Source organism: Akebia trifoliata, chromosome 2 (assembly GCF_017979445.1).
Source record: "Akebia trifoliata isolate Shusen 1 chromosome 2, ASM1797944v1, whole genome shotgun sequence".
NCBI classification, from domain to species: domain Eukaryota; kingdom Viridiplantae; phylum Streptophyta; class Magnoliopsida; order Ranunculales; family Lardizabalaceae; genus Akebia; species Akebia trifoliata.
The window spans coordinates 263,858-288,288 of NC_141376.1; the positions used below are offsets into that span (position 1 = coordinate 263,858).

General features: G+C 34.3%; 3 protein-coding genes and 2 non-coding genes across 6 annotated transcripts; 4 read left to right on the forward strand and 1 right to left on the reverse strand.

Annotated features, from left to right (window-relative positions):
- The first annotated feature begins 4,745 nt into the window (after nt 1-4,745).
- Nucleotides 4,746-4,843, forward strand: LOC147408494 (small nucleolar RNA Z161/Z228). Its single transcript, XR_015175708.1, has one exon. It is a non-coding gene; the product is annotated as a small nucleolar RNA Z161/Z228 (small nucleolar RNA).
- An 80-nt stretch (nt 4,844-4,923) lies between these two features.
- LOC147408495 (small nucleolar RNA Z105) lies at nt 4,924-4,995 on the forward strand. The gene has a single exon (XR_015175699.1). It is a non-coding gene; the product is annotated as a small nucleolar RNA Z105 (small nucleolar RNA).
- A 2,331-nt stretch (nt 4,996-7,326) lies between these two features.
- Nucleotides 7,327-13,687, reverse strand: LOC147408496 (Chlorophyll A-B binding family protein). The gene is made up of 6 exons (XM_086418807.1): nt 13,417-13,687; nt 13,143-13,309; nt 12,205-12,351; nt 11,015-11,147; nt 9,481-9,573; nt 7,327-7,718 (listed from the first exon to the last, which is right to left on the reverse strand). Exons 1-6 carry the CDS (start codon nt 13,588-13,590, stop codon nt 7,416-7,418), a joined length of 1,017 nt encoding a protein of 338 aa, XP_086274933.1. The 5' UTR covers nt 13,591-13,687; the 3' UTR covers nt 7,327-7,415.
- A 1,360-nt stretch (nt 13,688-15,047) lies between these two features.
- BUBR1 (BUB1-related (BUB1: budding uninhibited by benzymidazol 1)) lies at nt 15,048-20,807 on the forward strand. Of its 2 annotated transcripts, none has more exons than XM_086418797.1 (11): nt 15,048-15,324; nt 15,453-15,512; nt 16,926-17,070; nt 17,214-17,371; nt 18,273-18,357; nt 18,552-18,606; nt 18,685-18,739; nt 18,863-19,031; nt 19,171-19,241; nt 20,347-20,424; nt 20,518-20,807. In XM_086418797.1, the coding sequence occupies exons 1-11, from the start codon at nt 15,134-15,136 to the stop codon at nt 20,579-20,581; spliced, it is 1,131 nt and encodes a 376-aa protein (XP_086274923.1). In that variant the 5' UTR covers nt 15,048-15,133; the 3' UTR covers nt 20,582-20,807. The 2 variants fall into 2 exon arrangements, with proteins under 2 accessions (XP_086274923.1, XP_086274913.1); XM_086418787.1 differs by having other exon boundaries at nt 15,049-15,324; nt 19,162-19,241.
- Nucleotides 20,808-22,164: 1,357 nt separating this feature from the next.
- Nucleotides 22,165-23,319, forward strand: LOC147408498 (uncharacterized). Its single transcript, XM_086458762.1, has 2 exons — nt 22,165-22,682; nt 22,886-23,319. Exons 1-2 carry the CDS (start codon nt 22,294-22,296, stop codon nt 23,049-23,051), a joined length of 555 nt encoding a protein of 184 aa, XP_086314888.1. The 5' UTR covers nt 22,165-22,293; the 3' UTR covers nt 23,052-23,319.
- Nucleotides 23,320-24,431: the final 1,112 nt, after the last annotated feature.

Consider the following 24,431-nt stretch of genomic DNA (forward strand, 5'->3'; position numbering starts at 1 on the left):
AAGGACATCTTTACTGCACCATCCACCGACAGAGCTTAAGAAGCTATGGTACGTAGGCATTTTCTTTTTCCTTTTTATTATGTGTATTTTTATGTTTCTATTTCGTATTATGGATTTATTAGTTGGGACTTGGGGTTGATCCTCCAATCACACATTTCCTAGTTTTATTACTACCGAGAGAGTTTATAAGAGCTTTAATAGATCAATAAATCACTTAGGTAGTTAGGAAATTGAAATCCAAAATTGTTTTATGATCAAAACAAACTTATAAAGGTAAATTTGATAGAATGATTATAAAGTGAGTACTTATTTTGATAAAAACAAATAAATATTAAAGTGGGTATATACCTTTTTCTATAAATATTATAAAAATGTTCATGGACCAGAAATAGTACCTACTCTGTTTTTGTTTTTGTTTTTGTTTTTTTTTTTTTTTTTTTCACTTTGCCCTTTTTCACATTTGTTGAATATTTGAAGTAGACCCAAGTGTTTTCAAGTTGATGACACCTCAATCGAATCTTCACTGAGAAATTAGTAAAAAACGAGTACCATTCGTAAAGTTAGGTAAAGAATTTATTTATAGGTTTGCTAGCTAGTTTGCTTGTGCATATATATAATTCAAGCTTGTAAGTTATAATACAACTATAATGTTAAAAATTTCCAAGAGTCAAATAGAAAAAAAAAAAAAAAAAAAATTTAATCTAGAACCATGCTTTGGGTTCTGTTCATGTATGTATAAATTTTTTCTTTTAATTAAAAAATGTTGTTATCTTTAGTATTTGTGTTGTTAAATCAAATGACAAAATTCAGTGAACCAAAAGGGTTCATAAATTGGTCAGTATGATTTCGTTGAATTCTATAATCCATTACAAATCGTGCCATAAAATGGTTTGTTTCTTTCGAGCTCCGTGCTAGTCACAGATGATCCATCCAGTTCCAAGATAAGCAAACAGATCCACAAAAAATAGTGACAAAATGTAGGTGGCTTTCGCCCAGCTTCCATCCCAAACCAAACATAAGATTTGTGGTATTAGGCCCGATACAATACTACAGCTTTTAAACAAGCTCATACCCAGGGGTGGAGCCAGGATTTCGCCTAGGTGGTGGCAACTTAAGAGTTTTTTTTTTTTTTTGGTGGGGACAAAGAATAGTAAAAAAAAATTATGGGGGCAATAATGGCAGATGTTTTTATCCGTCGTTATTATCTATCGTAATAGTTCATAGTCGTTTGTAGACTTAGAAAATTCTGTGGGTGGGAGAGTGCCCCCATTGCCCCCAATGTAAGTCCGTCCCTACTCATACCCACCTATCTGGTAGTTGGACACAGTCACCTGCATGAGAGATTGCTCAATAAAGTTTCCTCCTAGAGAAGGAAATATGCATAGGGATGGTACCCTCGTTGCGATGTGCTTTCCATGGGGTATGTACTCTCTATAAAAAAAAATCAACCTTATTACAACCCTTGCAGCAATCAAATATTTACTAAAAAGGACTAGAACATTAGGCACCACTTGGACAGTTTCAGCATCACTGTTCACATTGTCTAACCCCTGTTCTCAGCCCTCCACACTCTTTTGAATTTTCTTCAAGGAGTTGGTATTAGTCTCTATTGTATTTATCACTTATCTCCATATTTCAATTAATGAAAATTCTAAATTCATTGCGTCAATCTGGGAAATTCCATAGAGAATGGTCCAATAGGACATATATTGGATCCAATTGGGTATTATCCTATTGGATCATTAATACAATCATTTAGAGAAAATATTTTGCTCACAAAAAAATTAATCTGAGATTTCACGGAGTCCTGGAGAACCAATCGCATGTTGCCTGACGCGTGTAGTTTGATAATTTAGGGATGCCCTCAACACATGGGGATTTTTGTGTGATTGGTTGACCCAGAATTATGTGAATTCCTGAATTGATTTTTCTGTGAATAAAAATATTTTTCTGTTGGGTGGGAGCATGAATAATATCTCTACCATAGTTCATGTGTTTTTGTAGGGGTTTGTCTTTACGCCATGACCATTCAGAAAAGATTTAAAAAAAAAAAGATAATTAAACCTGAATTGCTATTTTTCTTATCAAATCAAATCTGACACCACCAAAAAAGATAATTAAACTGGATGAACCCTCTTAAGGGTCCAAACCTTTGTTAGCTATTCAAAATATGGTAAAAATTTGATACGTGAAAATTTTAGAGTTCTATTTTATTTTGGGTTGCAAATCCAGTTAAAAATTCGATAAACGGAAAATATGCGACATATGCTTTATACTTGTATTATTCATCTCATTTCAAAATTTCCAAAACATAAAATTTGGTAATATGATAGTGATGTTAATGGTGATGTGAAGGTGATGATATAGTGGTGAAGGTAATAATGATGATGAAGATAATGAGGGTATTGAGGTTATTGTTCTATTGATTTATTAAAAAAAAGAACAAAATCAATAGATAAATCATTAGTAGTTTGGAAAATTAAGGTGTGTATCAAATAAATATAGAGGGAGGGATATGTCATTAATTTTTTTTAAATGAAAGGGACATTTGTCAATTAAATTGATGGATTCCTCCAAAATTTGTCAAAAAAATATTATTTTTCTTGGTGTATTAACGAGAGATCAAGTTTTTGATAAGGACATCTTTACCGCACCTTCCACCGACAAAGCTTAAGAAGCTATGTTACATAGGCATTTTCTTCTTCTTTTTTATTATTTGTATTTTTATGTTTCTATTTCATATTATGGATTTATTAGTTGGGACTTGGAGTTGATCCTCCAATCACACATTTCCTAGTTTTATTACTACCAATGAGGGCAAGTGCCCCCAATGTAAATCTGCCCTGCTTATACCCACCTAGTCAAAAGCAGGCCTTATTTAGGTGCCAAACAGGCCGGGAGGGCCCAAATCTGTCTTACTTATCTGTTCGTTCAACACAGAGTCAGGGTACCATCCCTATGCATATTTCCTTCTCTTGGAGGAAACTTTATTGAGCAACCCCCCCATGGGGTACATACTCTGAATAAAAAATCAACCTTATTACAACCCTTACAGCAATCAAATATTTACTAAAAGGACTAAAACATTAGGCACCACTTGGACAGATTCAGCATCACTGTTCACATTGTCTAATCCCTGTTCTCAGCCCTCCGCACTCTTTTGAATTTTCTTCAAGGAGTTAGGTATTAGTCTCTATTGTATTAATCACTTATCTCCATATTTCAATTAATGAAAATTCTACATTGATTGTGTCAATCTGGGAAATTCCATAGAGAATGATCCAATGGAATATATATTATATCCAATTGGGTATTATCTTATTGGATCATTGATACAATTATTTGGAGAATTTTTTTTTTACTCACAAAAAAGTCAATATGAGATTTCACAGAGTCCCAGAACACCAATTGCATGTTGTCTAACGAGTGTAGTTTGGTAATTTGGGGATGCCCTCAATACATGGGATTTTTGTGTGATTGGTTGATCCAAAATTATGTGAATTTCCAAATTGATTTTTCTGTGAACGGGAATTTTTTTCTGTTGGGTGGGAGCATGATTAATATCTCTACTATAGTTCATGTGTTTTTGTGGGGGTCTGTCTTAACCCCCGTGACCATTCAAAAAAGAAAAAAAAATGATAATTAAATCTGAATTGCCATTTTTTTTTTTTGTTTTTGTTTTATCAAATCAATTCTGACACCACCAAAAAACCACTGGATGAACCCTTGTAAGGGTCCAAACCCTTGTTAGCTATTCGAAATACAGTAAAAATTTTAGAGTTCTATTTGACTTTGGGTTGCAAAAATCCAGTTAAAAATTATATAAACAAAAAATATGTGACATATGCTTTATACATGTATTATCTGTCTCATTTTAAAAATTCCAAGATGAAAAATTTGGTAATATGATAGTGATGTTAATGGTGATAGTGAAGGTAATGATATAGTGGGGAAGGTAATAATGATGATGAAGATGATGAGGGCATTGAAGTTATTGTTCCATTGGTTTATGATAATAAAAAAAAACAAAATCAATGGATAAATCATTAGTAGTTTGGAAAATTAAAGTGGTGTATCAAATAAATATAGAGGAGTGTAAAAGATGAAAATGACATTTATCATCTAAATTAGTGGATTCCTCCAAAATTTTGAAGCATGACTGCTTTAAAGTTGAACTTGTGTCACACGTTACAACTTACAAGTTTACACTTTAGAACATATAACAAGTTACAGTAGCATTTTCTTTTTTTCGATCGAGTTTTATATAAAAATTCGTAAGAAAAAAAAAAAAGAATTATTCAGAATAATGTAATAATCTGGAGAAAAATACTGTCATTGAAAGAAAATATGAAAAATTCGTGAATTTTTCAATAATTAAACGGGAGATTGCTAAAAAGGGTCCAAACACTTGAAAAATGTTTGGCCCAATAAATTGTAGTTGACAGACTAGTGGCCCATTGGATTCGAGCCTTGCTTCCATGGGCTGTATTGAAGTTTGCAAATCACCATAATCAATCGGACGGTTCTTGCGTGATTCCAAAGTAAAACCCTAAGGGCATAATTGTCAAAACCTCAAGTTCCACTCCTTTTAAAGGTCTATAAAAGCGATCCAAAGGTTCGAAACCCTAGTCGCATCCATTCTTATTTCCCTAGAGCTGCAAACGAAAAACCCTAATCTTAGTCGAATAAGGAGCATAGATTCTCTCTGTTAGTTTGTGTTTGTGTTTGAGAGCTGTTTGTGTAATGGGCCAGGTGATGAAAATGGATTATAATTCTCACGACGGTCATCTGAGACACTCTTTTGTGTCTAGGTTGATGGAAATATCCATTTTTTCTGATGGTTTTATGTTTTTTTTTTTACATGATTTAATTATTAGTTTTCTATATATATAATTTGAATAGAAATAATTCTGATAGAGTGGGGCGTAGTGATGATGCGTTTAAATCAACCGATTAATTTTCATGATTGGAAATAAAACCTCCTACTCATTCTGAACGCTCTCACATTCGAGAATTTAGAAATTCGTGATTTTGATTTAATTGGCTTATGGTGCTTAAGTTTTCTGTATTTTATTTTTGTATTATTTTGGAAGGGTTAGAGAAGGGATTAATGTTTTTGAATCGGCACAATGATGAGATTTCTTATTATAGAATGAGATCAAAAGATCATTGAAATCCTTATACAACACAAAAGTCCTTTTCATTCTGAGTGCTCGACTGATTCATCTCTCATTCTTCCCTGTCAAATATCTCTCTTTATATTTTTTTTGTTGTAACTCTATGGAAAAATGGAAAAAAAAAAAAAAACAATTAAACCCATTTGCTTTGGATTCGCTACCCACTAAAAACATGGTAAAGAGTGGGTGAAAGTTTTAGTTTATACTATAGTGATAAAAATAGGTTTTTTCAACAAAAAAAAAAAAAAATTACAATTAATTTTTTTTAACATTTTTTAAGTAGTAATTTATCATTGATATTGATATATAAAATACTTAATTCACACAATGATAAAATTTTCCGAATTAAGGGTTGGGCAATTAAATTGACAAATTAATCAATAATTCCTCAACTAATTGTGCAATATAGTATTATTTTTAACCTTCACTTCCAAAATTTTAGGGGGGTGATTGAAAACTTCTAGTTGAGTTTGAGAGTTGAATTTTCAGATGTTCAACTCTCTAAGTTCGACACCCTATGGGTGAAGATGAATGTTGATTTGAACTTTTAAGTGTTTGGTTGCCAAAGACTCAAATTGGATTTTTTTTTATTTTAATGACAAATTGGAATTGCAAAGAGCTTCAACTCAACAATGAGAGAACAAAGAGAAGATCTAGGATTAGGGTTTCAAATCAATTGTATGCATTCAATTTAAGCATCTAAAACCTAGGGTTAGATATTATAAAATTTGTATTTGTTTGTTTTCTAGATTGGGCAGAAGATCAAGCCTAGAGTTTCAAAAATTGAAAAAACAATAACATAGGAGAGGAGAGGCTCTATGTTGGTCGGCATGGCTAGGGAAGAGAGAGAGAGAGAGAGATTACTTGGGCTGAGAGTTTGAGAGTTGTCTGCCATCATTCATCATTTTTGGTGAAAGTTGAAATCCCTTAAAAAACACAAGTTCGAGAGTTTGTTAGCTCTGAACTCACGTGAGTTTAGTTTTTCAAACATCGAATTTTGAGCAATTAGTATGAGGTGCAAATTCTCGCACGAACCAAACCTACCATTAGTTTTTTCAGCATTCAAACTTCAAAAAGAAGACATGGTTTAGAGAGATGTTGAGGAGGATATATTTTGGTCAGAAACGTAAAAAATAATAAGGTAATCTATGAAAGTTTGTTGTATTCTTTACGAAACTATTTTGAATTTTTATGAATAAACAGAATTGAACCATCATGGAATAATTATCTAATCCAAACTCTGTTAATATGATTTTACATTTTTCAGCATTCAAGCATCAAGGTGGTGATGGGGTTTCGTACTTCGTACTACCTATCGAACGAAAAATCAAGACCCTTTTTCTTCTTCATTGTCATTTCTTCTCCCTCTTCTTTATATTCATCTCTTTATATGAGTTTTATGAGATTGAATTAATGGAGATTAGATTTTAATTTTTTGCATTTAATCATCAACGAAGATGGAAAATCATTGTTAAAATCTTAAAACGCTGATTTTGATTTGAAGAACTCAAAGATATTTTGATAATTCTGGTGGGTAGGTTCAAATCAAACTTGTTTAATCTACTAAATATTACTAAACCAGATTTGATATGGTACTTATTCAACAACATTTTCAACTGAACTTCACAAAATCATTCCAATAGGTACTTATCATACCTTTTTTATGTGAATAGTGTATAATTCGAAAAAAATTAAAGCTTAAAATTCTCATTCGAATCTTTTTAAATGCAAAGAAGAGAAGAATAAGAAGAGAGAGAGAGAGAGAGAGAGAGAGAGAAAAGAGGAAAAAGAAGAAAAAGAAGAAATGAGATTAAACCTTTCAGTCACAAAATTCAGGACTAATAAGATTAAATCATCGAATCATTCAAGTAACTGTTGATCACCTGACTTTGTCACTATGATTTTTACTAGTTAGCATCTCATGTGTTTTTCAATAGCTTTTATGGGGTATTCTTAATCAGTCACAAAATTAAGATCTAATAATCATTCAAGTAATTGTTGATCACCAAACTATATCACAAGGAGGTGCGACAACTTTATTGACAAGGTCAAGAAAGTTTTTTAGCTTTAAAAATTCTCTTTGCCTAAATTGGCTGTACCAAGCACTAACATTTCATGCAAGGAACCCATTCAGCCACTGAGAAAAGGCTCAATTTTAACAAATTATTTTATTTTACCTTAGTGGAATCTGTTCTTCCCATGGAACAATTTCTATGTACATGATTCAACATAAAATATTTACAAGGGTTTGAGAAAAGAAAATAGGTTGTTATGGAAAGGATCTGAGATGTGATCAAGAAGGTTTTGTACAGGGCCTTTACCTGTCAAAGCTGCTTGGAAATAGAAACCTAGCCACGCAACCATTGCTAAACGCCCGTTTTTAATCTCTTTAACCTTGAGATCCTCAAAGGCAACTGGGTCTTTGGACAGTCCCAGGGGGTCGAAAAGTACACCTCCTGGGTAATTTATGTCGCCTGGCAGGTAAATCCCCAGAGGCTCTAAAGCTTCTATCCCACAATATCTTGCATACTCTGGCCCCACCTGTTCACACATTTTGGATGAGAAGTTTCAAGTTAGAACACCCTCAATTTCTTGGTTTCAAATGAAAAAATAAGCAGTACAATTGTAAGAACAAAAAGAAGATTTTGTTATGCACATCAAAATGGTTATTATATTGAGATATGTATTACACAAGTTGTCAGACCTAATTGCTTGGGATATATTGTTCCCAAGCTAACTTCAAGGGATATCCATGACAAGCCTAGATCAATAACACCACTAAGTAGCTAGTTGCACACGAACCTTGAAAAATAACCTTTTTTATTTTTTATTTTATAACATCTATTTTAACCTACTAATTGCTCTTCATTATCAGTAATGTTAATATTTAGGATAATTCACCTTCTTGTGACATCATCTTCTCTGCTTGTGTAAATTGTAATCATGCTTGTTATATGACAAATATTTCTTACAAAAATTATTGAACCAACAATAATTTATGTGTGCACCGTTAAAGAAAAAAAAAACTGAAGGAGTGCAATACATATATTTATATATTAATTTTGAGTGCAATCATCCAAATGGTGTGCAAAGGAAAAAAAATTAAGTGATGAGTGTACTTGGTAGTGAGTAGGGAAAATTATATGTCAAATGCATCTAGAACATAGAGTTGCTAAAATATGGAAATAGGAGATTTGAGTCCGACTCAAAGATTAATACTGTGAAACAAAGGAGAATACAAGTACTTAAAAAAAAAAAAAATCAAGGAGTGGCATGAAAACATGCTGCATAAAAGTTTTTAGCCTGGCAAAACAGAAAAATGTAGTGTGAAATCATGCTGGGTAGGAAACCAAGATTTCCTACCCACAAAGTCCATAAATAATAAGTAAAGAACCAGATGTAGAAGAAACATGAAAAGAACTCTGAAGATTTGTATGTGTTTCTGTCAATCTTCCAATTCATATAGATTGTTATCAAATTGTTGGAGTACAATTAGCAATATCTTCTTGAGCTAAGGAGGAAGATGATGGAGATCAGCAAGGCATAATATCGTGGCACAGATCTTGACATGTGAGGAAACCAAGATTTCCTCCACAACAATCATTTGCAGATGAAGTATTTTTCTCCTCAACAATCTGTTGGGTATGAGTTGAGTGGTCACCCTCAATTCAAAGTGGATCGCCACCACTCAAGCAGTGAACCACCACTTCTATGGAGCATAGTCCCACTCAATCTGTCCCATAACCTTATATTTTCAGCTGCGTTAGTTTTGGTTCTAAATTGGAAGGATTTAAATCCTTTCTTTGGACTTTTCATCAGCCTGTTAATGAGCCTCATTCTAAGTACTCATATGAAGTCAAAATCTTCTTTCTTGTTTCTCCATCGAGTGATTTCAAGACCTTCAAAGTAAATAAATATCTGTGGAAGTTTTATTGAAATGCAAAGACAAAATTTTCATTTCTAAAAGTGAGATGTATTGGCAATTTGGCATAATGAGCGAGAACGGTAAGAATTTTTCTTTATTCATTTCATACCACACATGGCACAAATATGCTGGAAGTCTGTAACCATTTGAGGGTCCCAACTTTGAAATCTCTTAGGACAATATAAACCTGACCTGATTAGCCTTACCATTTTGTCATTTCAGAGAAAACGGGATGAACAATCCAGAAGTATCTCTAGATCTGATTGTTAGTGTTATTTGATGGTCTGGTTGGGTTTACTGTTCTGGCAGTATTTCTGGTCAAAAACAGGTTTCAAAGGAGGGTAGCATAACATAAGAATTCTAGATAAGAGTTGTTACCATCAGTAGGGCTTGGCAAATAGCTATGACAAGTACTCCTTGGCTTCCAGCTATATGGAGTCCAGGGATGCTGAGGTAGTCAAGAGTATCTCCCTGGTGGAACATTAACAAAAAAAAAAAGCTAGGGTCAATGATAATATTCTTCTCTTTAGGAATTTAGGAAATTCAGCAAGTTAGATCCATTAAATAAAGCTGTCTATAGGTAGGAGGATAATCTTGAAATGAGACTTGGGTTTTACAAACGCAAGCAATATAGAAAAGAAATTGCAAACAAGTACACTAATTTAGAAGGTGCCACCTCGATAAGGTGCTAATATACCACACACGGTGTAGGCCTTGTGTGCATATACTGGTGATGGCAGTTTAAGGTTGTTTAACTTAAAAAGAAAAAAACAAATCTATTTCATTTTAATGTTCTTCTCCTAATCCCTATAATAATATATTCTAAAATTAAATAACATAAACAAATTTTCTCTTCCTCCATATAATATGTGTTAGTATATTTTCATTAATTTCTAAAGTTTTTTTTATATTGAAATTTATCATATTATTTACAATATTAATTTAAAAGGTGTGCAGATGAGGCTTAAACACCACATATTGAGACCTATGGCTTGTGCTTTAGATCATTTAACCTCCCTGCCCCAAACCTCTGAATTAAAACATATGCTGCTAATGGATTTAATTTCTTTAACTTTTGCCTATGATGAGTACTGAAACCAGATTAGGGAGATTGGGAAAATGACCCTTGCCTCTAAGGCATGTTTGGCTCACATTTACAGTGATAGAATACACCATTTGATGAGCCCTATGGGGACACCTTATGCAACTCTTAAGAAAATATGATCACGCTGAAACGATACAGAAGGTGAGGCTGCAGGGAGTTGACCAACAAATTCTGAAGTGAACTAGATAAATGGAAGAACTAAGATGATGGGCAGTCTGGATTGGGATGTTTTACTGGAAAAAAGAGAGTTACTATTGCCACACCAACTTTTACTAATGCCACACCAATTCCCATATATATCACCAAAGAATTGCACACCGTTGGTGTGGCATCAGTAAAAATGGTGTGCCAATAGCAACTCTCCAAAAATAAAAGGAGGGGGGGGGGTCCAAGTGTCCTGGATGATCGGTCTTTGAAAGATCATTTTATACCCCTCTGATTGGTTTGTTATGTTTTGCATGTATGTCTTAAGAGCATATAAGGCTTGGTATTCTAATAGAGATGTCCTTCCAAGGAAAGTCTTTCGCCGAATGAGGTGTCCAGTTGGTAAAGCTGAAATTCAATTTTTTTTATAGAGAGAATCAACTATCAAGAATGGATTCAATATAAATAGACCAAAACAAAGGTTTTTTAAAAGTACTTCTAATTTGAAAGCATCTTTAGACTGCAGAAAAAAGGAAGTACAACAATCGCAAAAAGGTTGATTTAATATATGGATCCACCTTTACATGTTAGGACAAGTTAATTGAAGTTAGTATAGTTTCAGGCCATATTAACATTATACAAATTAGAGATACCAATACTTGCCTTAAGCTTTGCATAGCCAACTCGCCACCAGATGGGTTCAATGAAGTGAATAACACCTGATAGGTCCAACAGTTCTGGAATCAGGGCACCAAGAGATGCTAGCATAGCCCAACGAGCATGCAGTATTTCAAAGCTGCAAAGAAAAAAAAAATGAAATTACAACTATTCTTTTCGAAATTAATTTTTCAAACAGATTAACCTTCGGAATTGGTTAGCCAATTAAGATATAACTCATATCTAATATACAACTGTACAAACTACCCCCATCTTATCTGCATTTGCATGTCTTAGTAGTGAAGTATCACAAGAAACATTTCTTCACAAACTATAAGATTCAGGCACCATTTGGGTATGAAAATCAAAGAACTGAAACTGGAAGAGTGAAACAAACAAAGCAACCAATGGAATTGGGTCCTCTCAATTTAAGCTAATCCTTTCCAGCTGACATGTGGCTATTCCACCGTGAGTTTCATAACAAGGTGCAAGGAGACCTGTTTAGAAGCAAGCTTAAGGTTTTCAACGAGAAAATAAAGATGTGCAATAAGGAAATTCGGTCAAATTGACAAAAAAGAAGTATTATGATTGAGATAGACAGGTTGGAAGATGGACGCCTTTTGCATAGAGAAAAGATCTAGTGGTCATTAACTCCTTATGTTGTATGTTGAGGAATCAGAAAGGAAAGGAACAACAAAATCCTTGAAGGGAATGAGCATGTAGTAATCATTTTCATTATGGCATTGCTAATTTTTTCTGCCCCAAGCTGTGTAAGGAGTTCAAGGAGGTATGTTTTGAGGATTTTCCGTTTTGGTGGGATTCAATGTGCTCATTGAGGTAGTAGTTTCATGTGTTTGTTTGCATCATTGCTTGTATGCAGGCCATCTTGGCTTCCTTTTTTTTCTTAATAAAATTCTTTTATCAAGAAAAAAAAAAAAAGGTATTGAAATGATGAAAAAAATATGTCATTTCTCAAATCGGGTTCTTTTCATTGAAAGTCAACAACCTTAACTGACTCGAAATTCACTCGCTTGACGTGGCATGTGCACAGAACCATAGACCTTTTTCTTCGGGATACACGACAAAAAAGATCTATGGTTCTGTGCACATGCCATGTCAAGCGAGTGAATTTCAAGTCAATTTATCATTAGTCATATTGGAATCACACATCAGTCTCATGTTTGATATTTACATACTTGAAATATTTCTGGAAAGCCACCGGATCCTTACTCAGGCCTGCAACATCAAAGCCATAATCACCGGGTAGTTCTCCAGTGAGATACAAAGGATAGTCATATGGGATCGGACCAAGCCAGCGAGGACGTTCTTCTCCATACCAAAAACTGTACGAAGTTCAGAGAGAGAGTTACAAAAGAAGAAGAAAAATACATATTGCAGTAACTAAGTGTGAAATCTGACATTTTTATCAAAAGTAAGCTTAGAAGTAGTTCTAAAGTAGTAGTGGTTGTAAGTTGTAATCATACCCAATCAAAGTTCAAAAGAATATGGCAAAATTTCAACCAATTCTTACATAGTAATCCTAATTTTGTAACACTACAGCCATCTTCTACCTCACATGTAAACTCTTTGCTATTTTTATTTCTTCGATGCACTTAAATATTAATAACTATATCAAAATTTTCAAAGACATGTAACAAACGAAATGCTTTTGAAAGTGTTTGGGAATGTGATTTGTAATGCAAAAACATATTAATAATGGCTTTGTAGGTAGGTTCATTCTATACTTAAAAGTTCAAATGACATAAGTAATATTCACTTATTTACCCTTTTTCTCCGACTAAGGTGAACAGATGGGTTAGAAAGAAGGATTCATAGTCTAACTCAAAACATCGACACTTGATTGCAACTTGAGTATTAGGTTTTAATATTCAAACCGTGAATCCTAAAATTTGAGTGAAAACTTAAGGATTCATCTAATAAAAAAACGAAGGGATTTATAGTAGAATTTAGAATGTTTGGGTTATAATTTTGAACAGCACTGCTTTATAACAGAAAATTCATTCAGAAACGTGTAAAAATAAACTGAAAAGTCTTGAATTTGGGTGTTTAACCATTTTTTTCAGAAATAAAATTGAAAACTTGAATTCTCAAAAAAAAATTCCTCCTCAATCACCTCTCTTTTCTGGCCTTCTTCGCCAAGTCCTTGAATTTGGAAGAATTATCCACAGCAGATTTCTTCGTCTCCAGCATTCGCTTCTGAAGCGTCGCTCCCACTGGACTGTTGGCAATAGCTTTAACAGCGGTGAAAGGAATTGCAGAGAAAATCAAAACTCCAGCGAGCTTCAACCAAGACGAGTATACAATTAAATATAAAGAAATCGAGATTTCTCAAATAAGAGAAAAATAAATAAATGAAGAAGAAGAAGCCCCCCTAGAAATTTGCAGACCTCTTGCCATGAAGCCCTGCAACATGAATGCGACGAATTGGCTGGATTTTGATAGAAATTCTGGGGCTTTGAAGTTAAACACTTATAATTAGTATGTCCATCAAAAGAGCGGCAAAAGAATGGAGACGACGAAGAAGATAGTGAAGTCTGAGGTGAGAGTTGAGCCATCGCCATAGCGTTGAGATCTTGAGGCAGCAGAAGAAGATTGTGAATTACAAACAGAGTTCCTACTTCCTACATTACTAGTTTGCTTTTTACGAGTAAGGGTAATTAATGAAAATTGGACGATTTTGTGTCCATCCATTTCGAGGGCAGCAGTTCGTTGGACACTAATTGTCCAACTCCAATTTTTTTTTTTTTTTTCCTAACAATGCTAATCCAAGATCCATCACATCAGTTCCCGTGTATTGAATGGCATCCTAATTTACAAAATTACCCTTCTTATATTTGACGTGGCACGCACCAGATAGTCTGAAATCAATCTTTGGATTTTAAACTAACCCTCCAGATGGTTTTACCAAGTTGCCCTCATTTTATTACATATTTAAATTATTAAATAAGTTGCCCAAACATAATACTAAAAGTGGATTTTAGGAAGAAAAAAAAATACATCATATGATCTTAAGATACAAGGTTAAGTATATATTGCAGAAGCACTATGGTATCAATCAAATCCTTTTGTCGAATCAAAGAATTCAGACCTCTTAAATCACTGTCTAATCCTCGGAGTGCAGTCCCCTCCCCCACACACGCCAGGTAATTTACGAGATAAATCTTTGATGACTCATAAATGAGGACTCAAACTCTCGTTGATCGAGATTGATGAAGATATCACCTACAAATCATGTTTTTTTTTTTTTTGTACAACATAAATCCTAGATGGTTGTCATTTATTTTTTCTACGTGATTTTTTTCATTGTGAAAAAAATATTGCATGGATCTTCAAGAAAAAAACTCCTAAAGACCTAATAGTGGACGTGCTAACCACTAAAGACTAAGGGTGTGTTTGAAAAATAGAAGTTGATTATGAGAGTTGACCTTTCAAAAATTCATCTCTCGAAAGTTGATCAAGAGAGTTAAAAATGATTTTGGTGTTCGGTTGTTAACATATTGATGAATTTAGAAAATCCTCTTCCTCTTTACTTTCTATGTGAAACCAAAATCCCCCTCATCCATATCTCCTTTCTCACACAGCAACATGTTAAAGAAAAAGGGGGAAATGGCAAATGATGGCCTCTATCGATTTTCATCCAAAAATCAAGATAAAAAGTGAAAATATCCCAAATTTTTTATATACGTTTTTAAAATGATTGAAAAAATCCTTGAAAAGGGATTCTTCTTCCTCCTTAAATCCTTTCTAACGGAATTGAGTCTTCGAACTCGATTGAGATGTAAATTTTTTTTTTTTTTTATTTATGAAAATGAAGAACTTAAATAATAAGACATTCAATCGTGAGAAATATGGGAGATGAGATCCATGGGTCTAAGACTATTAAGAAAAGAAAAGTTTACTAAATTGGACCATTATGAGACCTCCGTCCACCAAGGTCTTTTAAGTAATTTTATCAATCATATTAGACCGCATACGTGGCCTTCTTGTCCGTATGTGTATACGCCGGGGAGCGCATTTCAAAATTTGAATACCTTGAACTTCTCTCCCGCTGTCTCTCTCTCTCTCTCTCCTCGCAAGTAGGAAACTAGGAAGAACACAGTAGCCATGGAAGATACGCAGATCTTAGATCCAGAGACAGAATTTCTCGCCTCAAATCAAAAGACAGGAAACGAATGGGAACTCTTCAAAGAGAACATCAGGCCTTTGAAAAGGGGCCGCAACGTTACTCTCTTGAACGATTCTCTTAAATCTCAGATCGACAATAACCTCAAAAAATCACTCCTTGAGAAGCGAAGGTTTCCCAATATTTGATCCTTTTTTTTTTCTTCTCTGGATCTCATATGAACTTCAGCTTCCTCAAATTGTCGTAAGCGTTCTTGACCTTCATCTTTTCTCATTTTCTATCTTTCTCTTTTGGATTTAGGAGGTTGATCGAGGCGATTGATGATTATAAAGGAGATGATCCTCTTGAACCGTGGCTCCAGTAAGTATTTCAGCGTTTAACTTTTCTTTCACTGGAAGTTAGGGTTTCTGATTTGTTTTGATAGGACTTACGATAACTTTCATGAAAGAAACATATATGGAGTTCACCTAAGTACTTAATTTTCTTTGGTTTGCAACAACAGTAGCTGGGTTTGCAAATTTCTTCTCATTTTCATGTTATCTTGCTTTTGTAAGCAATTTCAGATCGAGCCATCTCACACATCATGGGGTAGTTAAATGGGATCTGGATCCTCTTGAGCTAGACCCATGCCATAGGAAATGGGTCTGATTTCTTTGACTTCAATTGACAGTACCTGACCATTAGGGTCTGTTTGATTGCCTGGAAATTCATTTTCCATGAAATTTGAAATCCATGGGAAAATGGATAGTGTTGAAAATTCAAATTCCATTTTTTGTTTGGGGGATAGATTTTTGGATGAGGGTGGTAAATCCAGTCATCATGGAAAATTCCAATAATACACATGGGCAATGGATTTCCCACCCATTTTCCATGGGCAATCAAATATACTCTTAATGTTTTTGTTCTAGTTCAATACTTTAATTGTTGGATGTGATTCTACCTTCACCAAATATAGACTTGCATCATTTGCGCACCACTTGTTCAGTTATAAAGCCAATTTGGATTGAAAATTTTGACTTGTAGAAATATAATTTTAAGAAGCTTTCTTATGCAAAAGATAATTACTTTCTCTTGGCCCACAGAGTGGTTATCCAAATTGACCCTTAATGTTATTGGAATTGTAATTTTCTTTTTCAATCAAATGGCTTTCTTGACCTTTCTTTTTCAATCAAATGAACCACACAAATCATATTTGCACACTTATACAAAGGAGTCTGATAGCCCTTTTAAGCATAAACTCCAAAATTTCCATCCAAATGCATCTTCTTTTTGTGGCTTGAATTGATTGATTGGGGCCTGGGTTGCTCTTTGTCCAGGGAACTCTCATTTTGCAAATGGGGGACCCTAAGTTCTGAGCTACCACACTTCAGAGTGTATTTTTTAAATACTTTTGTCGTGATAAGTAGACAATATATAGAGCAAATATATTAAAAAAATCTGATATATATTAATAACATATAAATAATAGCTGGATTTTTTTACAGTATATTTTGATTTGTTTGAAAATGTGCATGGGTGTGTCTTGCACATATGGGTATAACAGTGTATACAGAAATTTCAGAAAATGAACTGTCATGTTTTCGATGGGTAAGCTGGACTTGAACCCACAACCTCAAAGTTGTTTTGCAATGTGTGTCAAACCAACTGAGCTATAGGTTTACGCCCCGAAAATATACTCTCATTGTTACACTGAATATTTTTCTCCAGATATGTCATAGAGGGTTTTCTTCCAAGTCTAACTACTGAATTTGATATTGTGTTTTAATTGTAAAGGTGTATCAAATGGGTCCAAGAGTCTTTCCCATCTGGTGGGGACTGCTCAGGTTTGGTCGTGATTTATGAACAGTGTGTGCGTGCGTTCTGGCATACAGACCACTACAAGGATGATCTCCGCTACCTGAAAGTGTGGCTGGAATATGTGGGTGTCCTCATCATCACTTTTCTTTTGTGTTTTAACTATTACATTTACACTTGTTCAATAATATTTGGTGCACTATTGATTCGAAAACCGTGTGATTTATGCTTTTGAGATTTACTGTTCACTATAAATTGGCACTGCAGGCAGAGAATTGCACTGATGCTGAAGTAATATACACCTTTTTGGACGCAAATGGGATTGGGCAAATGCATTCAGTCTATTACATTTCATATGCTTTGCATATGGAATCCAAGAATAAGCTGAAAAATGCGAATGAAATCTTCAATCTTGGCATAGCTAGGTGAGCTTGCCATCTTAAAATCCATTTTTCATATGACTTATTTCGTGTTTATGTTGATGTAATGCCCCCATCGAACATTAAAAATGGAGCCATTAGCTTGGATATCATCCTGTGAGAGGTGGGTACGACTTGCGTGGGTCATTGTAGAGTCATCCTAATTTGATTGGGATGATGAAAATTCATTCAAAACACTTAAATTAGAGTACCAGAATAGTATTGGAATCAAATGCTAATGTCCACATTTGTATACATTTATTTTATGTCTGGTATGAAGCAATATTGTTGTAATCATCCTTCATACTCCCCAAAGAAACTAATGAAAAAGAGTAGGTGTCAAAGTGGTTTACAGTTTCAACTGGTCATTGTTTCACTGTCCCAAGTGCATCCATCATTAACATTTTTGTTTAGTTAAATTTATGATGAAGCTGGTGTGGAAGAATTGAAGTTTCCTGACATTTGCAATATTAGGGAATGGAAGCCTTTGTTGTGTTGAGTTTCTTCCCAATAGGAAAATAGTTTCTCTAATCATGTTCACAAAGTCCATATGTATCTCCTTTATTTGAATCTAGTTTTCTTGTGGCTATCATTAAGCATTGCACTTTTTCCTACAATTCTACTGAAACTGTTTCTAACCTATCATCTAGTCCACAATATTATGCTGGCAATACTAGTCTAATCTCAACTTCTCTTTTGAGCTCTCCCGATTTATTTTGGCAGCAAATCTTCGATGCTGACATTGTCTTTCCAATGCAAATTTTATTGGCAATGAAACTCTTCCAACCTTTTTTTTTTCTTCCAGAAATTTCATTTAACATATGTTGTGTCCTCTCGGTGGTTTAATCAGTCTTTGACACATTGATGGTTTTCTATGTTGTCATGCATTTCTGTTCATATGTTTTAGGGAAGCCCGACCGGCAGAAAAATTACAAGCTGCTTACAAGAATTTTCTTTCGCGCTCCATGAGAAGACCAAAGACCTCTACTGAAGTATGATACTGAATACTTTACTTTTAATTGTTTAAAAAAAAAAAAAAATTAATAATAATAATTCTCATTTTTTATTTATAAGCTGGATTTGATCCCATGTCCTCAAAGTTGCTTTGCTATATGTCAACTAACTGGGCTATGAGTCTAAGCGTACTAATAATTTTCATTCCTTGTTTGATATCTAAACTCTTTAGGAGTCAACAGACAGTCATTTACCAGTTCGAAGCTTTGGAACGGTCTTGACCCGGGGTGAAGCTCGTTGGTCTTATTAGTATTTTTCACCATCTTTAAAATTCCAATGTACTTAATCTGTTTCCAATGTGGCAGGAAGAAAAACTGCAGAGAACTCTGATCTTTCAAAGAAAAAGGCTAAGCTAGATAGGTGAGGCGCATGATTCTATTCTCTGGTCTATAAAAAGGGGAGACAGTATTATTTATTGAATATCTGGTTTTGAGTATCATCCGTGCTAATAAAGCACTAACTGTGTCAACTTCATTTCTGCAGGACTCATTCTACTCCACTTTCAATTTATAAAGATACAACTGCCAGCATCATCCCTAGTCATCAATCAGAATCATCTAAGGCCGATGTGACATCATGGCATACTCTAGGAACCCGAGCCGAAAGGAATAAAGAAAATACTGCAATTCCTACCAAGTGGACATCAAATAAGGTCCAATTTTTTTATTCCAGACAACATTTCTTTCAAAGTTATTGCTTTCTTGACTATGTTCATTTATGGTTTTACTGTCTGAACTTCCTTCAAAAATTGGTTAGTTATTTATCAGATTTTATTCTGTCAGATTCCACAGAGACCCATGCCTAGAACTGTAGCAGCTGCCAGCCCTCGGATCGAGGTGTTTGTTGATGAGGAATGTGCAGAGTAAGGAATCCAGCCCTTAAATGACATTCTTATGAAAGAGACTTGTGTGCTAGTAATATTATCTTATTAGCAAGAACCTGCAGTGAAGTGTGCTAGTAATATTATCTTATTAGCAAGAACCTGCAGTGAAGCACTCATCATCATCAAAGGCTTATTCCAAAGATTTGGGTCATGCTAAACGAATCTTGTTCCTTTTCCACTCTGTCTTGAGCAAATGTCTGTTCAGGATTCAGTTTTAGTCCCGCTGGCGCAACCCTCCTACTTTATCCAGGAAGAGTTAAGAACCTCGACTGGAGCTCCTTAGCCTAAATGAGCTCAGTTTGGGTGTCATTTTCCTCCATGACAGAGTGGTTAGGATACTCCAATTGAGTTAGATGACACCACATATTTTATAACCATACTCAAATATTGAAATGCCACTTCTTGACCATTTCGATTGGTGTGAGTCGTGTGACATTTTATTACTATTGACCATTACTCTGATGTAACACATCTTGGATTGACGTGGATCAGGTGATTCAAACTAGATCCCCATATGATTGTTAAATCATGGCTATTCAAAAAAACATGTGGTCTACCTGACATTTTTTTTTATACTGTAAAACAGTACAACTTTTTGATATGGTCAATCCAAGTAGTTGCGCATCAAGCTGATGTGAACCTGAAAGGTACTTGTTAAAGAAACGGATACAATTGGGACTTTATGTAGGAATTGGGGTAATTGAATTATCTTGTTATGTTTAGGGATTTTTATATTATTTTTATTAGTAAAAGATGTTACTTTTAAATATTGTGAATTGAATACTCCAAAAGAGTTGAAGTAGAAACCTTAGCTCTCCAGTAAATCTAGAGGAACAGAGTAGTAATTATATTCACATCATGGATGTTGTGGCTTACTCTGCCTGTTTCCGTATAGCTGCGGTTCTGATTCCCATTAAAAGTTCACTGTCCTATTGAGTGGATGACAGATGTGGGGATCCACAGTTTCTGTAATCCACTTCTTTGCAAAATACTTATGTTCATCAAGGACATTCTCATTGCTTTCCAATATTTTTTCTTGCACTCAATATGCTTTATTACATCATTATTTATCTTGGTTTGTCAGACCGACGACAACAGCAAATGAAGGTGGAAAGTCATTGTTGTTGCAGCTTAGGCGAGGGGATAACCGAGACCTTAAGAAGTAAGCAATTGCCATTAGAAATTTAGAATCCTTTCTCTTTGATATTAACTATTTATTCAAAGGTCTCATAGGTCTTTTACATGCTTTCTGCAGGGAAACAGAATTACTGAATGAAAACCCGTTGCGCAATTTTCCTCCAAACAGTCTTCCTAGATGATTAGATTACATATTTTCACTCCTGTATGTTGTATTGTTGTGTGCATGGGTCAGCTTTTATCTCTAAAGCTTGATCAACTACATGCTCTCCATTCATCAGTTGATGATCTTAGTATTTGAATTTCCTGTTTCTTTTTTATTCCGTAAAACAAGATTGCTTTATTGATGCAGACATCGAGAAGTTTGGATTTCTTTTCTTTTTATTTTGGATCAATTCTATTTGGTTATATGGAAGTTATGAGATTTTGAGGAAATGCTTACAAAACATCACTTTTAAGATGGAGAGGATAAGAAGATGAAAGATGGTTACCTTAAAATATCTTGAGTGTTATAAATTTAGACAACTTCAAGGATGATTATAAAAGAATGTTTCCTAATTTTGTGTTACAAAACTATATCATAAGAACAAGGGAGCAATGTGTTACACAGATAAGATTGACTTAAGAAAGGCTTATGATTCTATGGAGAAGCTATAATTCTTTTACGCTGCACTTGCCTCAATCTTACTTCATGATTTAAAGTTGTATCATCACATCATCCAAGTAGTCAGTGAGAATTAATAGAGGGCTTGTCGGATATTTTCTAAGTTAGAGTGGAACCCACAAAGGTGATCCCTTGTTTTCTTAACTTTTTATTATTTTTGAGTGGCTCTGGAATGACATTAAAATAACATTGTTTCACACATTGCTGACATGAATGTACACACATAACCATAGATGCCTTTCACTCATGTTTCAATGAGAAGCATCTATGGTTCCTTACACGTCCACATCAACAATGTGAAATGATATCAATTTCTCAACGTCACTTCAACGTATTTTTATATTTTTTTGTGATGTAAAAAGTACTCTTCTTTCTTTTTTATCTTTTTTACAATTTAGAATTGAAATTTTTTAGGAAAATAAATATATTTTGTTTAATAAATTTCATGCGTCCAATATTCCATGACTATTATATTTTCATTTGTTCTATGTCTATGTATAAAATTGAAAATTTTGAAGGTTACCATGGATTGGAGAAGGATGCACTCCCAAAGCAGGAACATCACCCATAACAGAATTATTGGGTCACATTAACATATCAACTTTACTTATAACACATCAATCTATAGGATACAATACATCATTATTTAATGTCAAGGGCAAATTACCATTTTGTGTGTTGACTATGCATGAATCATTTTTAGCCAATTTGTTGGTAGGTGTTTTTAATTTGAAGTGACAAACTGGCTGATAAATTACCAACAAATTCATCATATATAAAAAAAAGAAGATATTTTGTCTATAAATGTTCTTGCAAATTCGTTATTTTAAAATTAAGGATATTTTGACTTTAAATTTACCAATTAATGAATTAGTCAATTATTTAAATTACAAATACGTACGAGTGAAGTAGCTGGTCTCAAAGAATTAAAATGAATAGTTTACCGAAACAGGAATTTGCAGATAAGTTGTGCAGTTTTGAAAAATCCCTATTTTCAAAAGGATTGGTGTGTTGTAAGTACAAACCTGGTGTGTCAATAGAATCATCTCCATCTATGGTAGTGAAAGATCGCTTTTTCTTGCTAGCCACGAATAACGACTAACGACTAACGACTGAGTAAGGAGTAAGGACTCCCGCTTTAAAGTTTCCAAAACATACAAAATCTTGTCAAAACCCCTAATCTATTCCATTCATCTCTCTCTCGCTCTCTACTGTGTTCCTGAAAGTAGAATGGCAGATGGAAAAGTGCAAGAAGACGACGAAGAAGTGCAAGAAGATGACGTTCTCAGTAGTGAGAATCCCGGAAATCCAGTCCAGGAAACCTCGAATTCCACTCCGGATTCTGAACTTTCATCATGGGTTCAAGACCTTGAGCAGTCGTTGATGGAGGAGGACCAAGTAGAGGATTTATCCTCTGTGGACCGTAATATTTTACCTTGTGCTGCTTCTGTTGGTCCATCAGATGAAGCTACGGCTTTGAATGATGAGGATTCTTTAAATCAAGAATTAAACGTCTCGGATGATGTCCAGGACCAGGACAAGGAAACGAAGAAGAAGGATCTTTCTGAGACAAAGAAGATAGAAGAAGACGAAGATCCCATCAGCAAGAAACGTAAAATGTATAAATTAGGTTTTGTCGTTATCTTTAATAATTCTATTGATATCTAATCTGATGGGCTTTGATAGATTGATTAATATAATTATATATAAAGAAAGAAAACTCTTAACAGTAGAGATGAAGAGTATAATTTTCTTTCTTCTTTCTCACTAAAGGATTTAATAACTTAATAATTTGACTGTTTTGTTTCCCTCTATGATTCAGGACTGTTTCGTTTCTTGGGCATGATGTGCCTGTTCCCTCTACCGGGACTAGTACTGCACCACTCGACCCTGCCAGTAGTGACCATACTGATACTGATACTGATACAGTTACATTTGGGCAACAAAGTGATGATGGACCGCATGCCTCTAAGAGGAGCAAGAAATGAGAGACAAGGCTTGGGTTGGTTACGTTACGTTAAGACTGTTCTGTTCTGGTCTTCAAGAGTACAATGGCGAAGAATGAAAACAATGTCCCTTTCTTGCACATACAGTTTCTTTTGTGAGATTTCCCTTCTCTTATGTTTTCATTTATATCGGATATAAACTCTCACTCCTAGTAGTTGTAGTTGTAGTTGTAGTTGTAATTGTAAGATCTCTTAAATTCAGTCTTCCTTGCTCACTCTGTAAATAATCTTTGTTTTAGCTATATATCTAGTTGCGGAAATTAATTTCTACTAAATTTTTTTTATCGAATTTTGAACGAATATTATTACTTTAATTTGTTAATTTGTTGGCTTGCTAGCTATGCATACTGAACCACTGTTTAATTTGAGAGCACCAACCATCTGAACGTTGATGATGAGTGGCATGAAATCATCTTATTATTGGGATGGCATACATTCCAAACTGTATTACAGAATCGGTAAAAATGTGGTTTTGATAAGTAATTTTGTTTCTTTTAAATAAAAAATCGTTCTAGTTGGGATCTTCAACCTTCCTTTGTTCTATCTTATACGTTATAGTTTGTCCTTGTCCTTTCGACCCCTGCAGTAATTTGTAGAGCATGGTACCACTTGTAAGATATGACTAATTCCTCTTGCCATTCGTTAGAGTGTGAAATTTAATTTGAGTCATGACAATCTGACTTAGGCACATGGCATACTCAATGGACACCCCTAATGCAACGGGCTCAGGTACTGTAAATCTGCTCTTAGGATATAAAACTACACCTTTTTATGAGGAACCGTAGTTTTGTATTTCAAGGAGAGCAAATCTATGGTCCCTGAACTTATCACGTCAAGGGTGTCGATTGAGTATGCCACGTGCCTAAGTCAAGTTATCACGACTCAATTTAACATAAATCCAAATATATCTCTAAGAATCACCTTGTTAGTTTTCAAAATTTAAACAAAAAAGAAAAAAAAAATTCCTTTTTCTATCATGTAATATTCAAAAAACCTTTTAATCAATGTTTTAATTAGAAATAAACTCTTTTGATGCATGTGCATTTGCACATGCCACCTTCAAGTCGCAATTAAAGATTAAAACACACTCTTCAAACATTACAAATGTTGGACTCAAAGTATAATATCTTAACATTACAAAATATTATAATGCTCATTGAACACAATTTCAATAGTTTTTATGTTATTTTATGATGAGAGTGTTTGGAGTTTGGACCCATTATTTATAACTGAGGGGAGGTAATTAGTCTTTTGGAACACCATATCTCAACCAAATCCCTTGAGTACTTAGGGCAATATAAGTTAGGATAAATTCTTGTGGGTGGCCAACGATGAGACTTGAACTCATGACCTCTCCTTTTT

Excerpts from the sequence above, each read along its gene's own strand:
- LOC147408496 (XM_086418807.1), bottom strand. The coding sequence starts at position 13,590 with ATGGCGATGGCTCAACTCTCACCTCAGACTTCACTATCTTCTTCGTCG. Across the intron at positions 12,352-13,142 it reads AAGAAGGCCAGAAAAGAGAG|TTTTTGGTATGGAGAAGAAC; the intron begins GTGATTGAGGAG and ends AACTTCGTACAG. Across the intron at positions 9,574-11,014 it reads TTGGCTATGCAAAGCTTAAG|GGAGATACTCTTGACTACCT; the intron begins GCAAGTATTGGT and ends ATGTTCCACCAG.
- BUBR1 (XM_086418787.1), top strand. The coding sequence starts at position 15,134 with ATGGAAGATACGCAGATCTTAGATCCAGAGACAGAATTTCTCGCCTCA. Across the intron at positions 15,325-15,452 it reads TCACTCCTTGAGAAGCGAAG|GAGGTTGATCGAGGCGATTG; the intron begins GTTTCCCAATAT and ends TTTTGGATTTAG. Across the intron at positions 18,358-18,551 it reads GACCAAAGACCTCTACTGAA|GAGTCAACAGACAGTCATTT; the intron begins GTATGATACTGA and ends TAAACTCTTTAG.
- LOC147408498 (XM_086458762.1), top strand. The coding sequence starts at position 22,294 with ATGGCAGATGGAAAAGTGCAAGAAGACGACGAAGAAGTGCAAGAAGAT. Across the intron at positions 22,683-22,885 it reads ATCAGCAAGAAACGTAAAAT|GACTGTTTCGTTTCTTGGGC; the intron begins GTATAAATTAGG and ends TCTATGATTCAG.